The sequence below is a fragment of the Poecilia mexicana genome, unplaced genomic scaffold (assembly GCF_051168715.1).
Source record: "Poecilia mexicana isolate PSO_F unplaced genomic scaffold, ASM5116871v1 scaffold_5, whole genome shotgun sequence".
NCBI lineage: Eukaryota > Metazoa > Chordata > Actinopteri > Cyprinodontiformes > Poeciliidae > Poecilia > Poecilia mexicana.
In genome coordinates, this window is record NW_028263374.1 from 18,678,230 (window position 1) to 18,697,671 (window position 19,442).

The 19,442-nt window shown below is 35.9% G+C and overlaps 1 protein-coding gene across 2 annotated transcripts; it reads right to left on the reverse strand.

Annotated features, from left to right (window-relative positions):
• Positions 1–4,633: 4,633 nt before the first annotated feature.
• On the reverse strand, positions 4,634–19,323 carry twf2 (twinfilin actin binding protein 2). Of its 2 annotated transcripts, XM_014998916.2 has the most exons (9): positions 18,532–19,323; positions 13,361–13,539; positions 12,424–12,519; positions 12,236–12,340; positions 11,529–11,543; positions 10,774–10,899; positions 10,544–10,694; positions 5,828–5,949; positions 4,634–5,149 (listed from the first exon to the last, which is right to left on the reverse strand). In XM_014998916.2, the coding sequence occupies exons 1-9, from the start codon at positions 18,878–18,880 to the stop codon at positions 4,982–4,984; spliced, it is 1,311 nt and encodes a 436-aa protein (XP_014854402.2). In that variant the 5' UTR covers positions 18,881–19,323; the 3' UTR covers positions 4,634–4,981. The 2 variants fall into 2 exon arrangements, with proteins under 2 accessions (XP_014854402.2, XP_014854411.2); XM_014998925.2 differs by lacking the exon at positions 11,529–11,543.
• Positions 19,324–19,442: the final 119 nt, after the last annotated feature.

Genomic DNA, 19,442 nt, shown 5'->3' on the forward strand with positions numbered 1-19,442 from the left:
ATTTCACTGAAAGAGTCAGAAAAACTCTGACGGAGTTGACATCTGACGGAGTTGACGAAATGCCAAACTACCTCAATTTATATGATGTTATTCTGAAGGAGGCCATATTGTAGCTCGTCAGGTCCATGAAATCTTTACATTATACCAAAATTAAGCTTTTATTTCGCAAAATTTCATCAAAGTTTTGTAAATTGTCAGTTATGGAGTTGACACATCATGGTTGTGACAAACAACTTAGGAATAAAACAGAAGAAAAAACTAAAGAATAACTTAAGCTAACCGGAGCTAACTAGCCCTCCTAGCAAAGGAAGAGAAAAGACGACGTCATGGGGTCCTCAGAAGTTCTGGTGCCCCCCAATAATGCCTGATTTTTTTACATTCTTTTCATTTCTGACGGTGTTGACAAAAACTAAGGACAAATTTCAACGGAGTTGGAAAATATCTAAAAATTATTTTTAATTCAATTTATCGATACTTCTATAATTATTTATATGACTACTTATACTTAATTGTCATAATATATAATTTTAGTATTTCTTTAATTGTTGCTCCTGGACAAGGGCTTTTACAGGCATCATCCACCGACTACAATGTTTAAAATAAAAAAATATTCAGCAAAAAAAAAGAAAAATATACATTGTTGTGCTCACATGACCCAGGTTAGTTTAGTTAGATATTTGAAAAAAATATATTTTGTGTATATTTTATTCAAATTTCATGCTTTATCCATAGGACCTGTTTTGTCCCTATTCTCAAGAATCACTGATTTAATGTTGCTCCGGTGTAAAGGAGAAACGCTATTTATGACATGTTGATATAAATCATGTGGTGTGAATTCAGGTAAAGTTGGTAATTTGATCAACACTTCAGGAGGGATGAAGAACGGGCCGGTTTCTAAGCTAGCCGTTTCAAACTTTTATAAATACCGCCGTCTGTGAGCCACAACCAGGTTTGTTACGTTCACAGACTAATAAACTCGACTGGAACAAGTCGAAGCCATGAACGAACTGGCAAAAACAATTTCAGTCGCTCTGTTCAATCCTCACATCCCTCACTTTCGACGTCCATCATGGCGCCTCGAATGATTTAATGACGTAGTTGAAAAGGGTCAATATTGTCTTTGTGGTGTGAAAACAAAACAAAGCATTTATTTGTACAGTTTTCACACATATTGATCAATCCTAGTATGTGTGGTCGTCTTTGGGATCAAGTGTTCTTTTTTATGTTTTATTCTCATCTAACCAAAGGATAATCTTTCTTAAAAGCATTTTTATTGAGTTGAGATGTTGAGAGATGATTCATAAACTACACTGCATACACTGTGTAGTTTATGACTACACAGTAGTCACTGCACACAAAATAACATCACATGATTTACAGTCAACACCAACTATTGAAAGTATTTGTTGCACTATGCACTTTAAAGCTTTAATGGAAAACTAGAAAACTATTCAGAAAATTAGAGGAATACTTACACTTGGATGCCCTTCATACCATTTTCACATTTTGTCATGTGAAAACTTTAATTTAGTTTGTTGGATTTTAAAAGACAAAATTTTACTAAGTATATTTGGTCTAGTTTCTGGTGCAAATATTTCAGTACCTGAAATAAGACAGAACTAGCGTACATGTATTGTTTTAGCAAAATGTAGAACACACATCTCAAATGGAAAACAATACCACAACGAAATATGGTGGTGGCAGCATCTTGATATCTGTTATACAGCAAAAACACAAAATCTTACAAAGTACTGGTTACACTTTAATACACTATTTCACCTAACAAGTCATTTTTCAAATGTTAAAATAATCTGCTAGTGGAACTAGAACTTTTTCATCAATATTAAGTAAAACAAGTTTCTATTTCTTGCTGAAAAGTTACTTCTAATTTAGTTTTTTTTTATTTCAAGTGTACTAAGATATTTCCAGAAACTATACCAAAAATACTTGGTAATATTTTGTGTCTTTCTAGCGTTAACCTTCTTTAAATTCCAACAAACTGAGGTAAAGTTTGTGATTTTAGCACGATAAATTGTGAAAATAGTTTGAATGAATGTATGAAAACTTTTGCGATTTCTTCTTATTTTTTTTTACAAAACCCTAAAATCTTATCAAGTATTTTTGGTCTAGTTTCTGCAAATATCTTAGTACACTTGAAATAAGACAAAACTAACTTACAAGTAAGTCAGTGCTTCCAGAATATTGCTAAAACAATTATTAGATCCACTGGCAGATAATTTCACTCAAAACAATAAATTTTTCGCATGCTATAAATAAAATAATCTCCTAGTGAAGCTTATGCTTTTTCATCAATATTTAGTATTTATTAATTTAAAATAAGCTTCTGCATTTTGCTGAAATGTTAGTTTTGTTCATTTCAAATCCATTGATATATTTGTACAAGAAACTAGACTAAAACTATCTTTGCAAGATTTTATGTTTTTGCAAAAATAGTTTGAAAGGTGTGGAAAATTTTACACATTCCTCTTATTTTCTGAATAGTTTTCGCCTTCAGGTATTAAAGTTCTCAGTTGCTGAAATTCTGTTCATCACAGTTTTCACTGCAGAGCAAATACTTCCAATCGGCAGTGTGGACTGCAGGACTTCAGATGTGATTATGATAACTGCACAATCAGATGTGCAGGATGTGATGTTTCTTTGAAATGAAAACAAGGTTTCCTGGAAAACCTGTCTGGACTGAAAGGCAGGGTTATTGTTGCTCAGGGTCTTTTATTTGGCGTTGGATGTATCATCAGTCAGTATTCAAGATGAAAAAGGATTACTCATGCAGCCTCATGCCCTGTCAGATGCTCGCTTTCAAACTCTGTGTGGGCAGGCAGTCGCTCTTCTCTCGGGGTTCCAGGGTTGAATTCAGGCTTTCCAAGAAAACTATTAAATTTTTATGCGACAGACCACAGAACGGTTTTCAGAAGTTGTTCTGACCTCATGGAGTGCTTTCAATTGCAAAGTATTTTCTGCTTTTTCATTATTAGCCTTCAAATGTTGTTTTCATCTCCATGCAGGAGTTCGGAGAAAACCGCTGAATTCTCTGAACCTTTTAATGGGATCTGTAATTTATTTATTTAATTGTTTTTTTTTCTTTTCTTTTGGCAGCTTGACATCAATAGGAACACTGCAAAAACAAAGACATCTTATCAACTATTTTGGTCTGATTTCTAGTTCAAATATCTTACTATACTTGAAATAAGACAAAACTAACATGCAAGCAACGTATCGGCAAGATATAGAAACTTGATTTAAGTAAATAATTCTTTAATATTGATGAAAAACTACTAGTTACACTGGTAGATCATATTACTTAAAACAAGACATTTTTCCCATGTTAGAAGTCAAATAATCTGCCAGATAGAACTTTTCTAAAATCAACATTAAGGAATTATTTACTCTAAACAAGCACTAAGATATTTGGACAAGAAGCTACTGAAAATGGAGATTTTCTGTTTTTGCAGTGAAAGTGAATCCGTCTCATATTTCAGCTCTTTTTCAACTCAAATCATTAGAAGCTCTTTTTGTCTTTGTTCTGCTTCCTGATAAGAGACTTTAACGTTGTTTTGTTCCAACATGATTTCTCAGACTGGACCATCATTTCCCTGAGCTGACTATAAATTAGCTGCTCAGTTAGCAGCCAAAACCAAATGATAAAATCTTCTTAGAAGGAGCGACCGCTTCATTCTGCAACATGACCAAGACACTGAATCACTCGCCTTTAAGCACATTAATCTTGAAATTAATGTGAGAGAGTTTAAAATGTGGCATTTGTGTGCTTTTAAAAATGATGAATGAGAGGAAAATGTTTGCAGTGACCAGTGTTTTCATCAGGCCTCCAGACTTGTAGCAAGTTTCCTGTAGCAAGATGTTGCTACAGGAAACAACTTTTCTTAGCAGAAATAGTAAATCTCATTTAACGTTTCTGGTTTTTAAACTAAGTCCATTTATGTTTTATTAAAATGAAGTTCGGAGGGATTCTAGACGTGTAATAGGACCAGATTTTTTCAGTTTCACGATCAGTTTGACTTCATCTGTAACGCTCCAGCCCCTCAATTCTGTTAGATTTGAAAGCTTTATCTTGATGCCTCCAAACATGCTTGATTTTATTGTGGCCAAATATTTAAATCTTTGTTTCTCAGAAAACTTTTCCCCAAGAAGCATTTTGCTTCTCCTCAAGGGGTTGGTATTATGCATCTTTATTGCACAATTCAATAGCTGTTGGTATAAAAAAGCTGTATATATCAAACATGGCTTAAAAGAAATGCAACACCTTGAAATTGGGCCTCTGTCTCTTTAAAAAGCTCCTGCTCTTTCCATCACTCCACCTTCAACGCAACAGTGCTCCTCTGTTATGCCGTTTAAAGCTGATATTAGGAGCGCTGGACTAAGTATGATAAGTTCAGCAGACTCACAGGTGTTCACTAATTGCTGCTGCCACTAGTCTGGAAGAGCTTCTTTAAGATACTCTTTGTTTTCATTATTATCTGCCTCTAGCTGGAAAAGAACAGTTCAAATTCATCAATAAAAGTTCATGAGAAGCACAAACCTCTCACTGTCTGACTGCAGACAGTCAGACTGCTGGTCTTCTTTAATTCCCCTTTAATTAAATGTCCAGACTCTAACATTAACAGGTCAACATACTGAGTGTTTAATAAACATGTTGGATACCTACAGACAATAAAAATGCTAAAATCTTAACAAAAAATACCCGACACCACTGTGTAAACAAAACAGTATTGTTCATTTCTCCTAAATGTCGATGCCAACATTGAATTTAACATTTTGCGAATAACAAATCCTCAGGAGCCGACTGTCTCGTGTGAGTGAGGATTTGTCTGTAAAACATTATCACAAAGACCAAAGGAAATTAAACGGCGCATCCCAAATAAATTTTGTTCTCCATATCTGGAGAAACAGGAAGGAAGGCCTGAAAATGCTAGAAGATACTCTCTATTTTCATTATGATCTGCCTCTAGCTGTCCTGAATGGCCTCTCCTGCACCCTTAATAAGACGCTTATGTCCCCGTTTTCCTGCTGGGCCTCGGGGCTTTGCAAAGGCCTGCTTGTGAGCGTACTGCTTAGGATGGACCTCGTCGTACAGAAATTCCTCCGTCAGCTCGTCTCCGTCGTCAATCTCCAACTGCACAACAACACCACAGAAAATTCATGATTCAGAAAGCAACTTTGACCTTCTATAATTCATTATAATCCACTACGAGTACATAACTTTGACATGAATAAATCATCGTCTGGTTGTATAAGTTTTAGCTCATCTGTCACCTGTTTATTTCTGGCAATGAGTTTAAATAAAGCCAGATGTTTAAGCCTCAAAATGCAGCTACTGTTATAAAGGTTCAGAAAGAAAAATCAAAGTATTTTTTCTACTGCAAATATCTTAGTACTCTTAAATATAGATAAAAGTAGCAAGTAGCATTTCAGTAAGACATACAAGCTTGTTTTAAGTCAATACTTCATTAATATTGATTTTAAAAAATGTACTACTTCCACTTATAAGACATTTTCCCCATGTCTTAAGTGAAATAATTTTCTAGTGGAAATAGGAGTTGTTTTTTACGTCAAAATTTAAGAATTATTCACTTCAAACCAGCTCTGATATGAAAAGTTACTTGTCCGTTTTGTCTTATTTCCAGTGCACTGAGATATTTGCACTGTAAATATCTTGGTAAGATTTTGTGTTTCTGCTGTGTGCGTGGAAGAAACGTACACAGTGTGAGCCAAGTGATGAATCTGCATGTAAAAGTATGTTATCTAATGTTGTGGCCCATCCGCCCCCCTCGCCGGTTTGTCCATCTGTTACCTTTTTGGCTATTTCCAAGCGGTAATCCCTCTCCACATCCTCCAGTAGTCGACTTTTGCAGCTGGAATACAGCATCCGCTCCTTAATGCTGCAGCTGTATCCTGGCATGGAGTATATGAAGACTGCAGAGAGAGGAGAGCATCGAAACAGTCAGAAATACACACAGCTGGAAGGAACTTATTATGTAAAATCCACCTTTTGGCATGTTTTTATTCTTCCATTTGGGTTTCTACTGCCTATAAAAATAGTTCAAGCTGTTAAAAAAAAACAACAACACAGAGTTGTTTTCTGGTAAGAAGTTTGGAAAATTACCCGTTTCGAAAACCTCCTGATTGAGGCACATTTTATGGGCACTGCGCCGTTACCTAGCAACCAAAGCGGAACTCCAGCGCATTTGGTCAACTGATTTTACTGCTTCAATTAAAATTCAGTTCAAAAATACTTTATTGATCCCAAAGGGAAATTAAATATAAGTAAATTCAAATTAACTAATGAGACTAAAATCTCATTATCTAAGAATGATTTTTGAAAAATATATAATGTGCATGTGTTTTAAAGCCCACAGACCTATCATAACCTGTTCTAAAAATAATAGGTAACCTTTAAGTTTTGTATGTATTTTTTGTGCATTTAAGCTACACTTACTTAGAATAATAAATATGTAAATCAGATTGGCGGTAAACTATAAATGTGTTGCACAATGTCTGTGGGTTCTTATCTTTTAAATATCCAGAAATGTTAGAGCTCTGTGAAATATGATTAAAACTAGATACCACTTTAACCTTTTTGTGTTTAATTTTTTAACTTTTAAATTAAAAATTACATATTAAGTGAGGAAACTGAGAAAGGTAATTTTCAATTGGGCAGAAAAAAAGTTGGAACAGTGGCCAACAAAAAGTCGAAACATGGATATAAAACATCAGAATAAAACATCTAACCACTATTCAGCTTCAGGCTCAAAAGGGCCAGGGTTAAAGCGCTTAAGGACAGAAGGGCGAATAAATATAACTAGTTTAAGCATCTAAATTGTATAATAGAGGTGAAGCATTTAGAAATTCCAGAGAAAATTGAAAACTCATCCTGAATGACCAGAATCATTGACCTTTTGACCCTATGGAGGATTTCAATCATAAATGTTTATGGGAGAGAAATGCGTTCAGGACTCATTCAGAAAGCCACCGCTGGATTGAAGGCTTCGTGTAAAGAGTGTGATGGCGTAGCGGAGCATTTCACCTCAGTGAAACCACAGCTAGTCCTAATTGATGTATGTACATTTTATATCAGCAGTGGCTTTAGAAAATGTTCACAACCTGTTACAATCACGCTTTTTGGGATGTAAAATGTATCTATTTTTTAATTTCCTAATGTGGCCCTTATAAGAACAAATCTTTTAAATCGAAATAACAGTAACAACCTACTTGGATAAGTATGCACACTCTTGAACTAACCACTTGTTAAAAGCGACTTGATTTGGAAATATTTGCCCCTCTCTGCTTTGCAAAGTTTCTCCAAATCTACCTGAATATGTTGTTTTAAGTCAGTAATTTCTTAACACTAATAAAAAAGTATTAAGTTTCACTGGCAGATTTTTTCCACTTAAAACATTTGAATAATGTCTTGTTATAAGTGGGAAAAAAATCTGGTAGTGGAAATAATACTTGGTACGATTTTGTGTTTTTGGAGAAAAATTAAAACTTTAGTCTCATCTGGAGAAAAGTAGCTCCAGATCATGATGCTGCCACCACCATATTTAACTGTGGTGTTGCTTTCGGTTGGAGAGGTGCTGGTGTGGATTCATCAGAACATAACACATTAAAATTTAAATAGAGCATTTAAAAATCTATAATAATTCATAAAATAACATTGAATTGATGAAATGGGTGAAGGTTGTTGCTGTTTGTTTTTTAATCTATCTTTTAAATTGTTTAAATGTGTTTTAAAAATGTTAAAATTGTTTAGTCTGTTGATTTGAATTTTTATGTTTTAAGGTATTACATTATGTCTTTTTTCTATAATGTTTGTAAAAGTATAGTGTTATTATAATGCTACTATTCCACAGACTAATTGAAATCCTTGAAAAAATAAACATTCTCATGCAGGTTTTAACCAGATTAAGGGATTTTCTTTGGAAGAAAATAATTTTATCTTGCAACCCAGGAAAACACAAAAGAGTGTTGTCACGTCTTCAACACTCTGCAGCTTCTTCTTTTCATCTGTTTTGGAGAAACGCTCGGTTTTTGTAAAGTCACAGCCGTCCCATATTTTCCCCACTTATCGATAACGATCATCTCTGTGCCGCATTTAATGCTGTGGGTTTTCGTACAATGGAACCATTTTGATCTCCTCGCAGGCTTTGGCTTCGACTGAAGGAAGTAAATGCGTCTCGGAGCACAGCTGAACTTTATTTCCACTTAATCAGATTCTCCATAATTAATGGCAGGTGTGAACTCAGGAAGCCTGAATACTCTCATTGTATCAAAATATGTTTCAACCAAGAACAAGTTTAAGAGTCTGTGCACTTATGCTCTGCTGCTTTTATGACACATTTACAAATTAGTTTTTAGTTAAATTGCACAGGATATTTGTCATTCTGTGGAAAAAGTTTTTACTCGAGGGTTCGCTTTACTTTGGGCTCTAAAAGTAGACTGCTATTAAAATGTTGTGTTTTCCTGATACCAGGAAAAGGTGGAACATGCACGCAGCTTTAAACAAATAGTTTCGAATCCAGTGTTCAGGCTTCTTGATTTCATTCCTGCCCTCACTTGCAGAGAATCTGACTAAATGGAAATCAATTCTGGTTTTCCTAGTGGGATTTTCCTGGAAATTGCTGATTTGCATACTTTAGCTGAAGCCATCATTTGCAGAGAGGTTACTGAATGTCAAAAAGATCCCATTGCACAAATATATCTGTCAGCAGAAGGATACAAATAATTCAAAACACGCGGCAACCGTGACATTTCAGAGACTCGATGTTTCTCTGTAATTGATGAAAAGAGTGAAGCTGGCCAACAAGCCAGCAGAAGCTGCAAGGATCTGCTGGCCAGGATCGTCATGTGAAAACTGTCGTCTGCGTTTTCCACGTTTGTTGACGTAGGAGTGAAGCTGCACGACGGAAAGAAAACATCCGGACCCGGCCAACGTCCCCCAGAACCATCTGGGAGAACGAGCTGCTGTCTGATGAAAGCCGTGACTCCAGAAAGTGTCTGGAACCAAAACAACAGTACACAAGTGATACGTGGAGGTGGCAGCAGCATACTGCGGGATTACTTTACATCAGATTCTGTCAAGGAGAAGTCGGCTTTTACCCTAAACCTTCTGCTGCACTGCAAAAACACAAAATATTACAAAGTGTTTGTGTTTAGTTTTTGGAGCAAACGTCTTAGTTTGCTTAAAATAAGACAAAATTAACTTACAAGCAACTTTTCAGTGAGATGTAGGAGCTTGTTCTGAGCCAATAATTCCTTAATATTAATGAAAAAGTACTACTTCTACTTTCAAATTATCTCACTTAAAAAATAGGAAAAATGTCTCGTTTTAAGTGAAATAATCTATCAATGTAACTAGAAGTTTTTCATCAATATTAAGGAATCATATACACTGCTCAAAAAAATAAAGGGAACACTCAAATAACACATCCTAGATCTGAATGAATGAAATATTCTCATTGAATACTTTCTTCTGTACAAAGTTGAATGTGCCGACATCAAAATCACACAAAAATCATCAATGGCAATCAAATTTATTAACCAATGGAGGCCTGGATTTGGAGCCACACACAAAATTAAAGTGAAATGTTCCCTTTATTTTTTTGAGCAGTATACTTAAGTCAAGTTTCTAAATCTTACAAAGTACTAGCTACTTAGCAGATTATTTTACCTTAACCAAGACATTTCTCAAATGTTTTAAGTGAAATAATTTGGCAGTGAAACTAAAACTTTTACATCAATATTCAGTAAAAGAAGTTCCTCTATCTTGCTGAAAAGTTACTTCTGAGTTAGTTTTGTCTTATTTCAAGTGTAATAAGATATTTGCAATAGAAACTAGGCCAGAAATACTTGGATTTTGTGTTATTGTAGTGGAAAAAGATGAAAATGCCTTCATTCTTATTTAATTTTTGAGCATCACAGCAAACATAAATGCAAATGAACAAAACAAAGACATCAGAATGACCCTGCAAGACGTAAAAACCACATCTGTGGTCACTTGAAGAAGGCTGTGAGCCAGAGATGTTCTCTCAATCTGACAGATTTGAAGAGCTTTACTAAGGTAGATTAGGAATATATTACGAAGTCAAACTGTGGGATGCTGATGAACTTCTTACCCAAAAGAAAGCTGCAGTTTAAAGCTGTGCATACTTGTGTAAACACATTAATAACAGCTTTTTTGTTGTTGTTACACAAGATACATGTTACATTAAACATAGAAAAGCTTTTGAATTACCTTACTTTTTCTTTAAATGAAAGAATGTTGCATGTGAAAGGGGTGTGCACCGTTTCAGATCCACAGTGTGGAGTCACAACCGTTTTTTTCTCACTTAAATATTTGAAACGCAGCAAACTAAGCTTTTACTTTAAAAATTAATGGGTTAACTCAACATTTCTTCACGTTGTCGCAAAGTGATGAGGGGAAAATAACTCAAACCGAGTTCATGCAAATGTTGAGATGGAGCACGACAGCAAAAACAGGATTATTACGGTACAGTGATCAGGAGCGTACCAACGGATTCCAGGTAATCTCCTTCATGGGAGTGCTTGTAAAGGAAGAAGTGGTATCTGGGAGTGTCTTTGGGAACCCGGCGGGGTAAATCACGAATTTCTGTGGGGTTGGCGTGGACCAGCTCTATCGTCTCCTTTTCCACATCCAGCCTCTGAAAACACCAGAGTAAACAGCAGGAAGCTAAGCGGCTCTTTGATTGTTGGTTCAGAGCCGCGGCTCTTCCTGCTCACCAGCTGCACATAGTTGATGCGCCTCTGGGCCAGCAGGTGTAGGCTTCTTTTGGCTGACTCCTGCAGAGGAAAAGCGAGGCCCTGAAGTGTCTGGTGTTTGCTCTCCACGCTGATTTCTGTCTTCACCTGCAGGGGGCAGCACAGCATCGACAGGATATGTGAAATGCCTTTCAGAGACTCAAAGTGTTACAGGAATGGTAAAACTTTCTATTTCCCAATATTCAGAGCCAATAAAGCTGGGGGTGTCCAAAGTGTGGTAAGGGGGCCATTTGCGGCCCCTGAAAGATAAAAATTTGGGCCTTCAGTATTTGATATAGGTTGATATTTTCTATCTTTAATTAGGGCAAAATTATCACAAATAAAATCTTGGTTATAACACAAATGTTTTGCTTTGCTAAATACACCAAGCATTTTCATAGAAAGAGTGACCTAAATCCTGATTTTATTAATCCAAATTGATTAATCTGTGATCTATAATTTACAATTGATGCCTAGAGAATTAGCAAAATACTTTTAATAAGGCAAATCTGCAGAACCATTTTTAAGTTTTGGATTTTGAATAATTTACAAATCATTTTCTAGCAGCAAATCCACTACTTTATTTGTTTAATTCAAGTATTGCATGTTCAGTTTATTGTTGAGTGAGTAAAAAATATATATATTTTTATCCCTTGAGGCCATTTTGGCCCATGTGACAAAAAGTTTGGACACCCTGCACTAAAGCATAGAAATATAGTAACAATTAATGAACATACCTGTTTTACCCGGCCCTGGAAAGGAAATCATAACAAAGAATTACCTTTCAAGTAAAACTGTAGATATAAAATTATGTGAAAAAGAATGTGCCTCCTTAAGCATTTGTAATGTTTTTGTTTAACTTAAATGTGTCAGATCAACTTTAATATCAGAAAAACATGCTGAATAAGTACAAAAAATTTTTAATCCTGGCATGTTCTCAGGGTACTCCGGCTTCCTCCCACAATCCAAAAACATGATTTGGTTTCTCTAAATTACCTTTAGGTGTTGGTGTGTTCATGGTTGTTTCTCTGTGTTTTGTATGTGTAATACCAGAATATCGTTTTTAAATGGAGATTTAATTTATTAAGCGACTCAAGCCAACCTGGTCCTATGTGAAAATATATTTCCATCCCTTAAAACATAAATGAACTGTGGGAAACCATGTTTGTGCTTTTTAATAAACTAGCCATTTCCAGGCCTAATTACAGTCTGACCTTTAGATTCAAGAAATCACATTAAAACCTGGCTGAAAACCATCTCTGTGTGATGATCTGAAACTATTAATTGTGACAAAATAAACCAAATAAAAATAGAATAAATGTCTTTTCACAGCTGTATAATACTACATAAGGAGTCCAGTGCAGGCAGTAAAAAAGGGAGGCTGGTCATACACAAAGCTATGTGCAGGGATGACGGCACCACGGCAGACAGGCTGACCTCTCACCTCTGTGATTTTGATCCTCTGCAGCTCCTGCTCAGCTAGCGTGAGCGGAGCCGGACCCGAGCAGGACGACACGTAATGCTGGTAACCCTGCAAGCAGACGTCCTCCTGCAGCAGCAATAGAAGAAAGAGATCGCCATAAAAACGCAGACACATTGTGAAAGCGGCGGCAAATTTAAAAGGTTTTTCACCTCCGTGGTGCCAAATAACTCGTACTTCACGTGGCCGCCGCCAAACTCTTTCTTCACTGTGGCTCGAGTGGCGGCGTACAACATCTTCTGCTTCACCTTCAAACAGCAGACATGAATTCATTGAGCCAAATCCTTCCTTCATGCAGGTCACCCTTTCTTCTCCAAATGTAACAAAGATCATGGACGAGTTTGTTCGGTCTGTAGGACGTGTCCAAAGCCTGAAGTTGTTGTTCTGCAGTGCATTTACACACTGCAAGCTAGATTTTTATGAAGCCTGCATCTTCCTCTCTAAGTGGCCTTTCAGCCTATGTTGATTCAGAACATGTTTCAATGAGAATAATGACACGGTCTGACCAACTTTAGCATCGTTAACATCTTGTTTTGCATTTGTGTTGGAATTGTGATTTATATTTCACACTACCACGCGTTCATCTCTAAGTGCCAGAACCCGTCTCCTTCCTAAACACGATGATGGCTGGACGTTCCCACACTGCTTACACTTCTGTAAACACCATGCGATTGTTTGAACAAATCAACATGGCAACTTCAGACATCTGGGAATTGTTCCCAAAGCTGATCCAGAATTGCTCCACATCTCTCTTCCTGATATCTCGACTTATTTATTTTTTATTTAATTTGAAGAGAGCAACAAAAAAAATCTTAAAAGTTATGTTTCTTGTTATTCTGGCATTTAGCAAACAGTTTTGGTGATCTCACACAAGAAATGTAGCTTGATTTTTATATAATAATGTAAACATTTGTTTCAACTGGTTACAAAACTAAACATGCACAAAGCTTTTAGCAAAGCATAAAAATGTGATTACTCCAGCTGAATTTAAATTAAAATAAAACAGAGTTAATTTAGAGTTTCAGATTAAATTTTTGAGGCTGCTGTGTCTCCATAAAGTTTTAGCAACATGTTTTTCTTTTCTCTTACTGGAGACTGGTCAGGAGACCAGGAGATGAAAATCCACTCATAGCCCAAAGCATTCTGGGAGTCGAGGCGGTACAGGACGTAGCAGGGCTCCTGGTCATCCAGCAGAGGAAGCAGGAAGTGGTCATAGTCCTGGTCCCAGTGATGCTGTGGCTCCCTGTAGGCTCCCAGCACCAGCTGCTCTGAAAATCAGACCAGTACTCATCACATACCAGAGCCTCTCTAGTGCAACACGTAGAGCCGCCACGTCTAGATTTCACATCAGCAATAAACGTGTTTAAAAATGTGTTTCCTTTACAACTGAATCTAATTAAGTAATTAGAGGAATAATTTTAGGAAGGAAATAGAAAAACAGACAAACTATTAAAACTTAATACTCAAAATGTTTTTGTTTTAAAGCAAATAAAATGCTTCATACTTAATACATTTCTATGCAAGATATAATCTATTTTGATGTTTTGAGACTAATAAAAAATTCTCAATTATTTTTCAAATTTTTTATTTATTTATTTATTTTGCATCTCAAACCCTTGAGAACAGGGGTGTTCAAAATGTGATCCAGGGGCCACAAGTGGCTCTTTAGAGCTCAGACAATGGCCCTCAAAAACTTTACCTAAAAATATTTTTAAGATATAATAACAAATGCAGGTTTTAACAGTTTCTGAGCTTTTTCATGAAATAATTTGAGTTCTGCAACAGAATTACACAAAAATTACAAATAATATTTATTTGGATCTGTTTTTCTTGTAATCATATTGGAAACTAGAGGCTTTTTTTAAGTCTCCACAAATATTAACATTCCATAGAATAAAGTTTCACCATGTTCTTTATCTTAAAAGGTAAAAATTGTGATAAAACCATGGCTCTGTTGTTTGTCACCACAGCGAATTTTGCTGGATAATAAATTGTTCCAGTAATTATTGATAAATGACAATAAACTGTGTTTCAGTGGAATAAGGACTAAAAAACTGTTTCCACCCAACAGATGTCTACAAGAACTAATTAATCCAAACCCTGATCATCATCTTCTTAACATCCTGGTTGTTTCTGTGCACTTCTACTATATTTTCTTTTCAAAATTATTTAAATATACTTATTTGCACTGCCTTCGAGAGTTGCTATTTTTTACATTTTGTTGTGCTTTCTTGCTCAATGACAAATTAATAACTCTAATATTGTTATTTTGAGACAAACTTCAAGTAATTTAATGATACCAACATAATAATCAAGTTTGCCCTCTCAAAGACCAATAAACTTTAAATAAAAATAAATTTAAAAAAAACTAAACACTGAGGCTGGAAAATATTTTAAATGTCTAAAATAGTAAATAAAACAGGAATAAAAACCAAAACCAATAGTAAACTGGATTATAATGTAATCAAAATGGAAATTATGGAGCTCATTTTAATTTATCATGGGATTAATTGGTTAACTGCTTATTGTGACAGGCTTTGTACTTTTTTTGGAAGATCATGTGACACGACCTTTATTTGAGGGCCAAAATGGTTGCCAATCCCTAATCTAGTAGATTAGGTAAATTCCCCTAAAATGAACTCCTTGACTGTCCTGGAAAGTTATATAAAAAAGCTAAATTAAAAACAGATTAAACCAACATAACCATGTATTTGTTCCCCAGATATCGACTGCACAGCCTTCCTGAGTAAAATCTGACAACCTTGGCTGCTATGATGAAAGAAAATAAGATTAGGTTTGGAGTTAAAAATGCAGCTGGGTTTTTTTGTGTGAAACACAAACAGAAACCTGGAGTCTGGTGTCCTTTGTTGGGTACACGGGGGGTTTTCCCCTTCGACTCTCTTGGGGCAAGTTTCTATTCTGAGCTGCAACACATTCCAGCTCTGCATGCACATACTTTCCATCAGCCATTCTCTGCAGTCTTTATGCGCATAAACAAGTATGAACCTAACTGCTGACTGAGAGATGTTTCTCTGTCTGCTCGGTGAATACGAACCTCAGGGTGATGCAATCAGATGCAGAGATCTTGTTTTACCTTTGACACTGGAACAGGCAGAGCGCGTCACGTGTTGGTTCAAATAGCCGAGCGGCGACCCGAGAGAGCAAAGTGCATTGGGGTAGATTTAGGCTGATCATCCGGGTGAAGGGTTCTGTTTTCGGTACTGGTACCGCCCAACTTTAATATTTATGTTTGAATCATTCGGGAAACTCCTGAAGCATCATCTGTGCTTCAAAATGTTATATTTAGTGCCACCTGAACTGGAAACTAAATATCAGGATGCAGCCTAAACAGCATTCATTTGACCAGATATTCCCAGTGGCGCCCCCAAGAGGAGGACACGAGGGGGCAATGGCCCCTTCTTGAAAAATGTTGACCTCCTCTCCCCCCAGAGAATCATGAAGACAAAAATGTAAAACCCACTAAATAAATAAATACAAAATAAATAAAATTCAATATTTTTTTTTCAATTTTAAAATTATTGTCATTATTAATATTATCTGTAGATTTTCTTGTTTCAAGTTAGTCTGTAACCATTTTGTCTATGTAATATAATTTATTTGTTGGCTCTTTAGCCCAATACATTGAACTGGTACATGAATATTATAATATGGTTTTAATTACAAAGTGAATCAGTAAGTAATGTATGCACGTTTTCTCTGTCCTACTGATGGCGCCCCTGGATATTCCCCCACTTCACTCATTTTTATTGTGTCATTATCAAAGTGTTCATGACATCACTGTTAAAATGTCTTAACTCTTCCCCCCCCATAGTTTTCACGTTAAAACTACAAACCACAATGTATCTTATTGAGATTTTATGAGGGACAAACACAAATTGGTACATAACTGTGAAGTTAAAAGAAGACGAGATAGCCTGCTGTACTCAAATATTTCTAAATGAAATCCAGTAAATTTCATTTAGAAGTCACATTTATAGTAAAGAAATGTACATATTTATGTATTTTAATCTGGTATAATTTCAGAGAGCATCAGTGAACAAACAGCATCATGAACACAAGGGAACATACTGGAAATGTCAGGGAGGAAAATCTGAATACCTTTCAAGCGGGATTAGGAATAAATATCTTAAACTTTAAAGATCTCAGAAAGTAGATTAATCAATTAAAATTTAGAGTTTTTCACAACTGCAAATTGACCAACAAATAGTAAATTCTTTTAAAAATCACAAACTTCTTAAGGTACATGTTTATTAAAAATTATAAGTTGAGGTTTTTCAGCAGGTCATATAACATTTGTGTGTCTAAGTTTTATGGAGCTTAACTGAGGGAAAAACGGCTCTCTGGATTGTGAAAGTCCAGATCATAATCCTACTGAAAATCTGTGAAAGTCCCTTCATGATCTCCATCCAATCTGTCTGAGCTGTTTCACAAAGATTGGGTGAAAATGTCTCTAGATGTGCAGCTCTAGAAGCTTTTACAAAGTACTGATTTAGAAGACCGAGCACAAATTCACACAAATGGAAGTTTTTAATTCATAAAAGTCCTTCTACTTTATCTTAGTCTATCACATAAAATCCCAACAGAATACATTTTATTGGGGGTGTGAATATTTTAGCAAAGGACTGTATGTATAAGTATCAGATTAAAGCACCAGCCCTTCTCTGTCACTACGCTGTCTGACATCAACCCTAAAAATATGTGACCAAATACTTCAAGTGATCTCTTCTGTTCACAAAGATAGCCCCAAAAACTTCCCACATTGCATCTGACATGAATCATATTACAGCGTGACATTGGTTCCACACAAAAACATGATGTAAACACCTCGGCAATAAACAGTTGCCTAGAAAGTTATTGCTTCATCCAGCTTTTCTTCTTACAGGCTGCCTTGCTTTCAGACGACAGCTGCTCTGGTTTTCATTTTCCTGAGGACATGACTAGCTTTTCCCCTACTTTCCTTTTTTTTTTTTCTCCGCTTTGTCATTGCTGTGAATACCAGGGAACTTAAATGCTCTCAACACATGCTCTGTTGCTCGAGAGAAGTCAGCCATGAAAACTGAAAATAGTTTGGAGTTGGTTTCATTTGAATCAGAGAGAATCAGCTGTTTTCTAAGATATTTAAAAAGGTCATTTTCAGAGTTAGCTCATACTCAATTACATTTACTTGAGTGACTTTTTGGGAAAAAATTACTTTTACAAGTATTTTTTGCCACTTTTTAGTTTAACTTGAGTAACTTAAGTATTGTTGCTCGCTCTTAAATTAAATTTCGGAAGTCACCAGACATGTAGTTTTTGTTAGTTTCATAAGATTTACATTGAAATGAATTATTTATTATTCCTGAATATTTTAATTTTGGTCTTTAAAATACTGAAATTTCCACATAACTTTATATTTTGGTACATCTGATGATGCAATTTTTAAATATTAAATAATTGATGTTTTAATCAGTTAGTCATTAATTGATATCCTTTTAACCAAATAATTTTTTACTCAAGTAATTTCTTGTCAGCTACTTTTTACTTCTACTTGAGTAAAAATACATTGAAGTATAGTCAATATATAATGTCTACATTTCTTCGGTAATCTACCCCCCTATGGTCATTTTACCAGATTTTATTGAGAAGTAAAATTATTTCCAAGATTTGCAATTATCTTCAATGTAAAAAAGTAAATCAAGCTACATTTATAATCAGATTTTAACAATTCCACTAAAAATAGTGGAATATCAAAACTGTACAAATATTTGTTCTGTGAAGTACTGATTTATTTTTGTTAACTTAAAACTTATCAAAGTTTTTGTATAAACTCTGGCTGTCCTTGAAGGTTTATTTAAGTCAAGGTTCAAATAATCTGTGCAGAGGACCAGCTTGTCCACTGCGAGGTATCCGATGTCAGCAGGTCAAATTTAAGACTTTTTAAGGCCAGCTTGAATTAAATTTCAAACAGAAAAAAACTGTAAATACAGGGGATTATCGAGTACAGTCAAGCGACAGCCAGATGGTGATACTTTTGCACTTAACCGTTATAGACGTAAGCTAGCTAGGCTATATTAGCAGCTAGTTACCAACCGCCGCCATAGAACGCACCGAAGATGGCTGCGCGCGCAACTTTTGTCACAGAAAAGTTCACACTGCATATCAGATAACACAACTTAAGGCCGGTGGTTGGCACATTTCTGTTTGTCACGTCCATTTAAGGGTTTTTAAGGCTGCGTGGCACCCTGCACTGGGTCACTCACCGTCCTGGATGCAGACTTTGATGAGGCGCGCCGCTCCGCCTCTTGCCCTGGCCAGGAACTGCCGCAGCTCCGGCGTCACCACCAACGCGAGAAACATGGCGGGTAAAGTTGGGTCTTTCTCCCGCCGGGGGTAACAAGGCGCGGGGGTGTTCAAGAAGGGAGGCGAGGATGGCTTAAGACGAAGCAGAACCAGGAACTCCACCGAACCAAAACAATCAGTCCAAATTAGGATGAAGTATGAAGAGTCGTTCTTCTTTTGATGCAAGACTGCAGAGCGTGTCTGTGTGTCTGGACTCAAAGTGTGACGGAATGAGAAGGGACACTGCTCAAGTAACTGGGACAGTGTCATGTGGACAGAGGTGGAACCTGATCACCTCTACCAAATTTAGCTCCATCTCTGACTGTCCAGGCAGGGGTGCTGGACTGTGAAGAGTCAGAGACCCAAAACTGTGGTGATGTAAACCCAAAGGCCAGCCAATATTTAATAAAGAGTGACCAGTCTGGGTTGAGAACGGTGATAAATACCAGCTTTTCTATTATATTTAGTGTTTGATGAGTTAATGCAACCAAAGTGACTTTAAGGAAGCTATCCCTGACTTATTTAACTCAAATATTTCCACATGGGATGATTCTGATGGTCAACAGATTGTGTAAGATGTTTATGCTCCAATAAAATCAGGTCATACTGGGTTTCAACATAACTATAGCTCTAACCTTACAAAGAAAACACATTTAAGCCACACTTTAAATTAAATTCAATCCTATTAATAAATCTTAACTTATAATTTGAATCTAAAAAAATTATTTCCTTCCCAGATGCTTTAAAAAACATGGAACTGTTATTTTAATCTTTTTACACTAATTTCAAAAATACCAAAGACCCAAAAAGAAATATAAACTGGCACAATTTA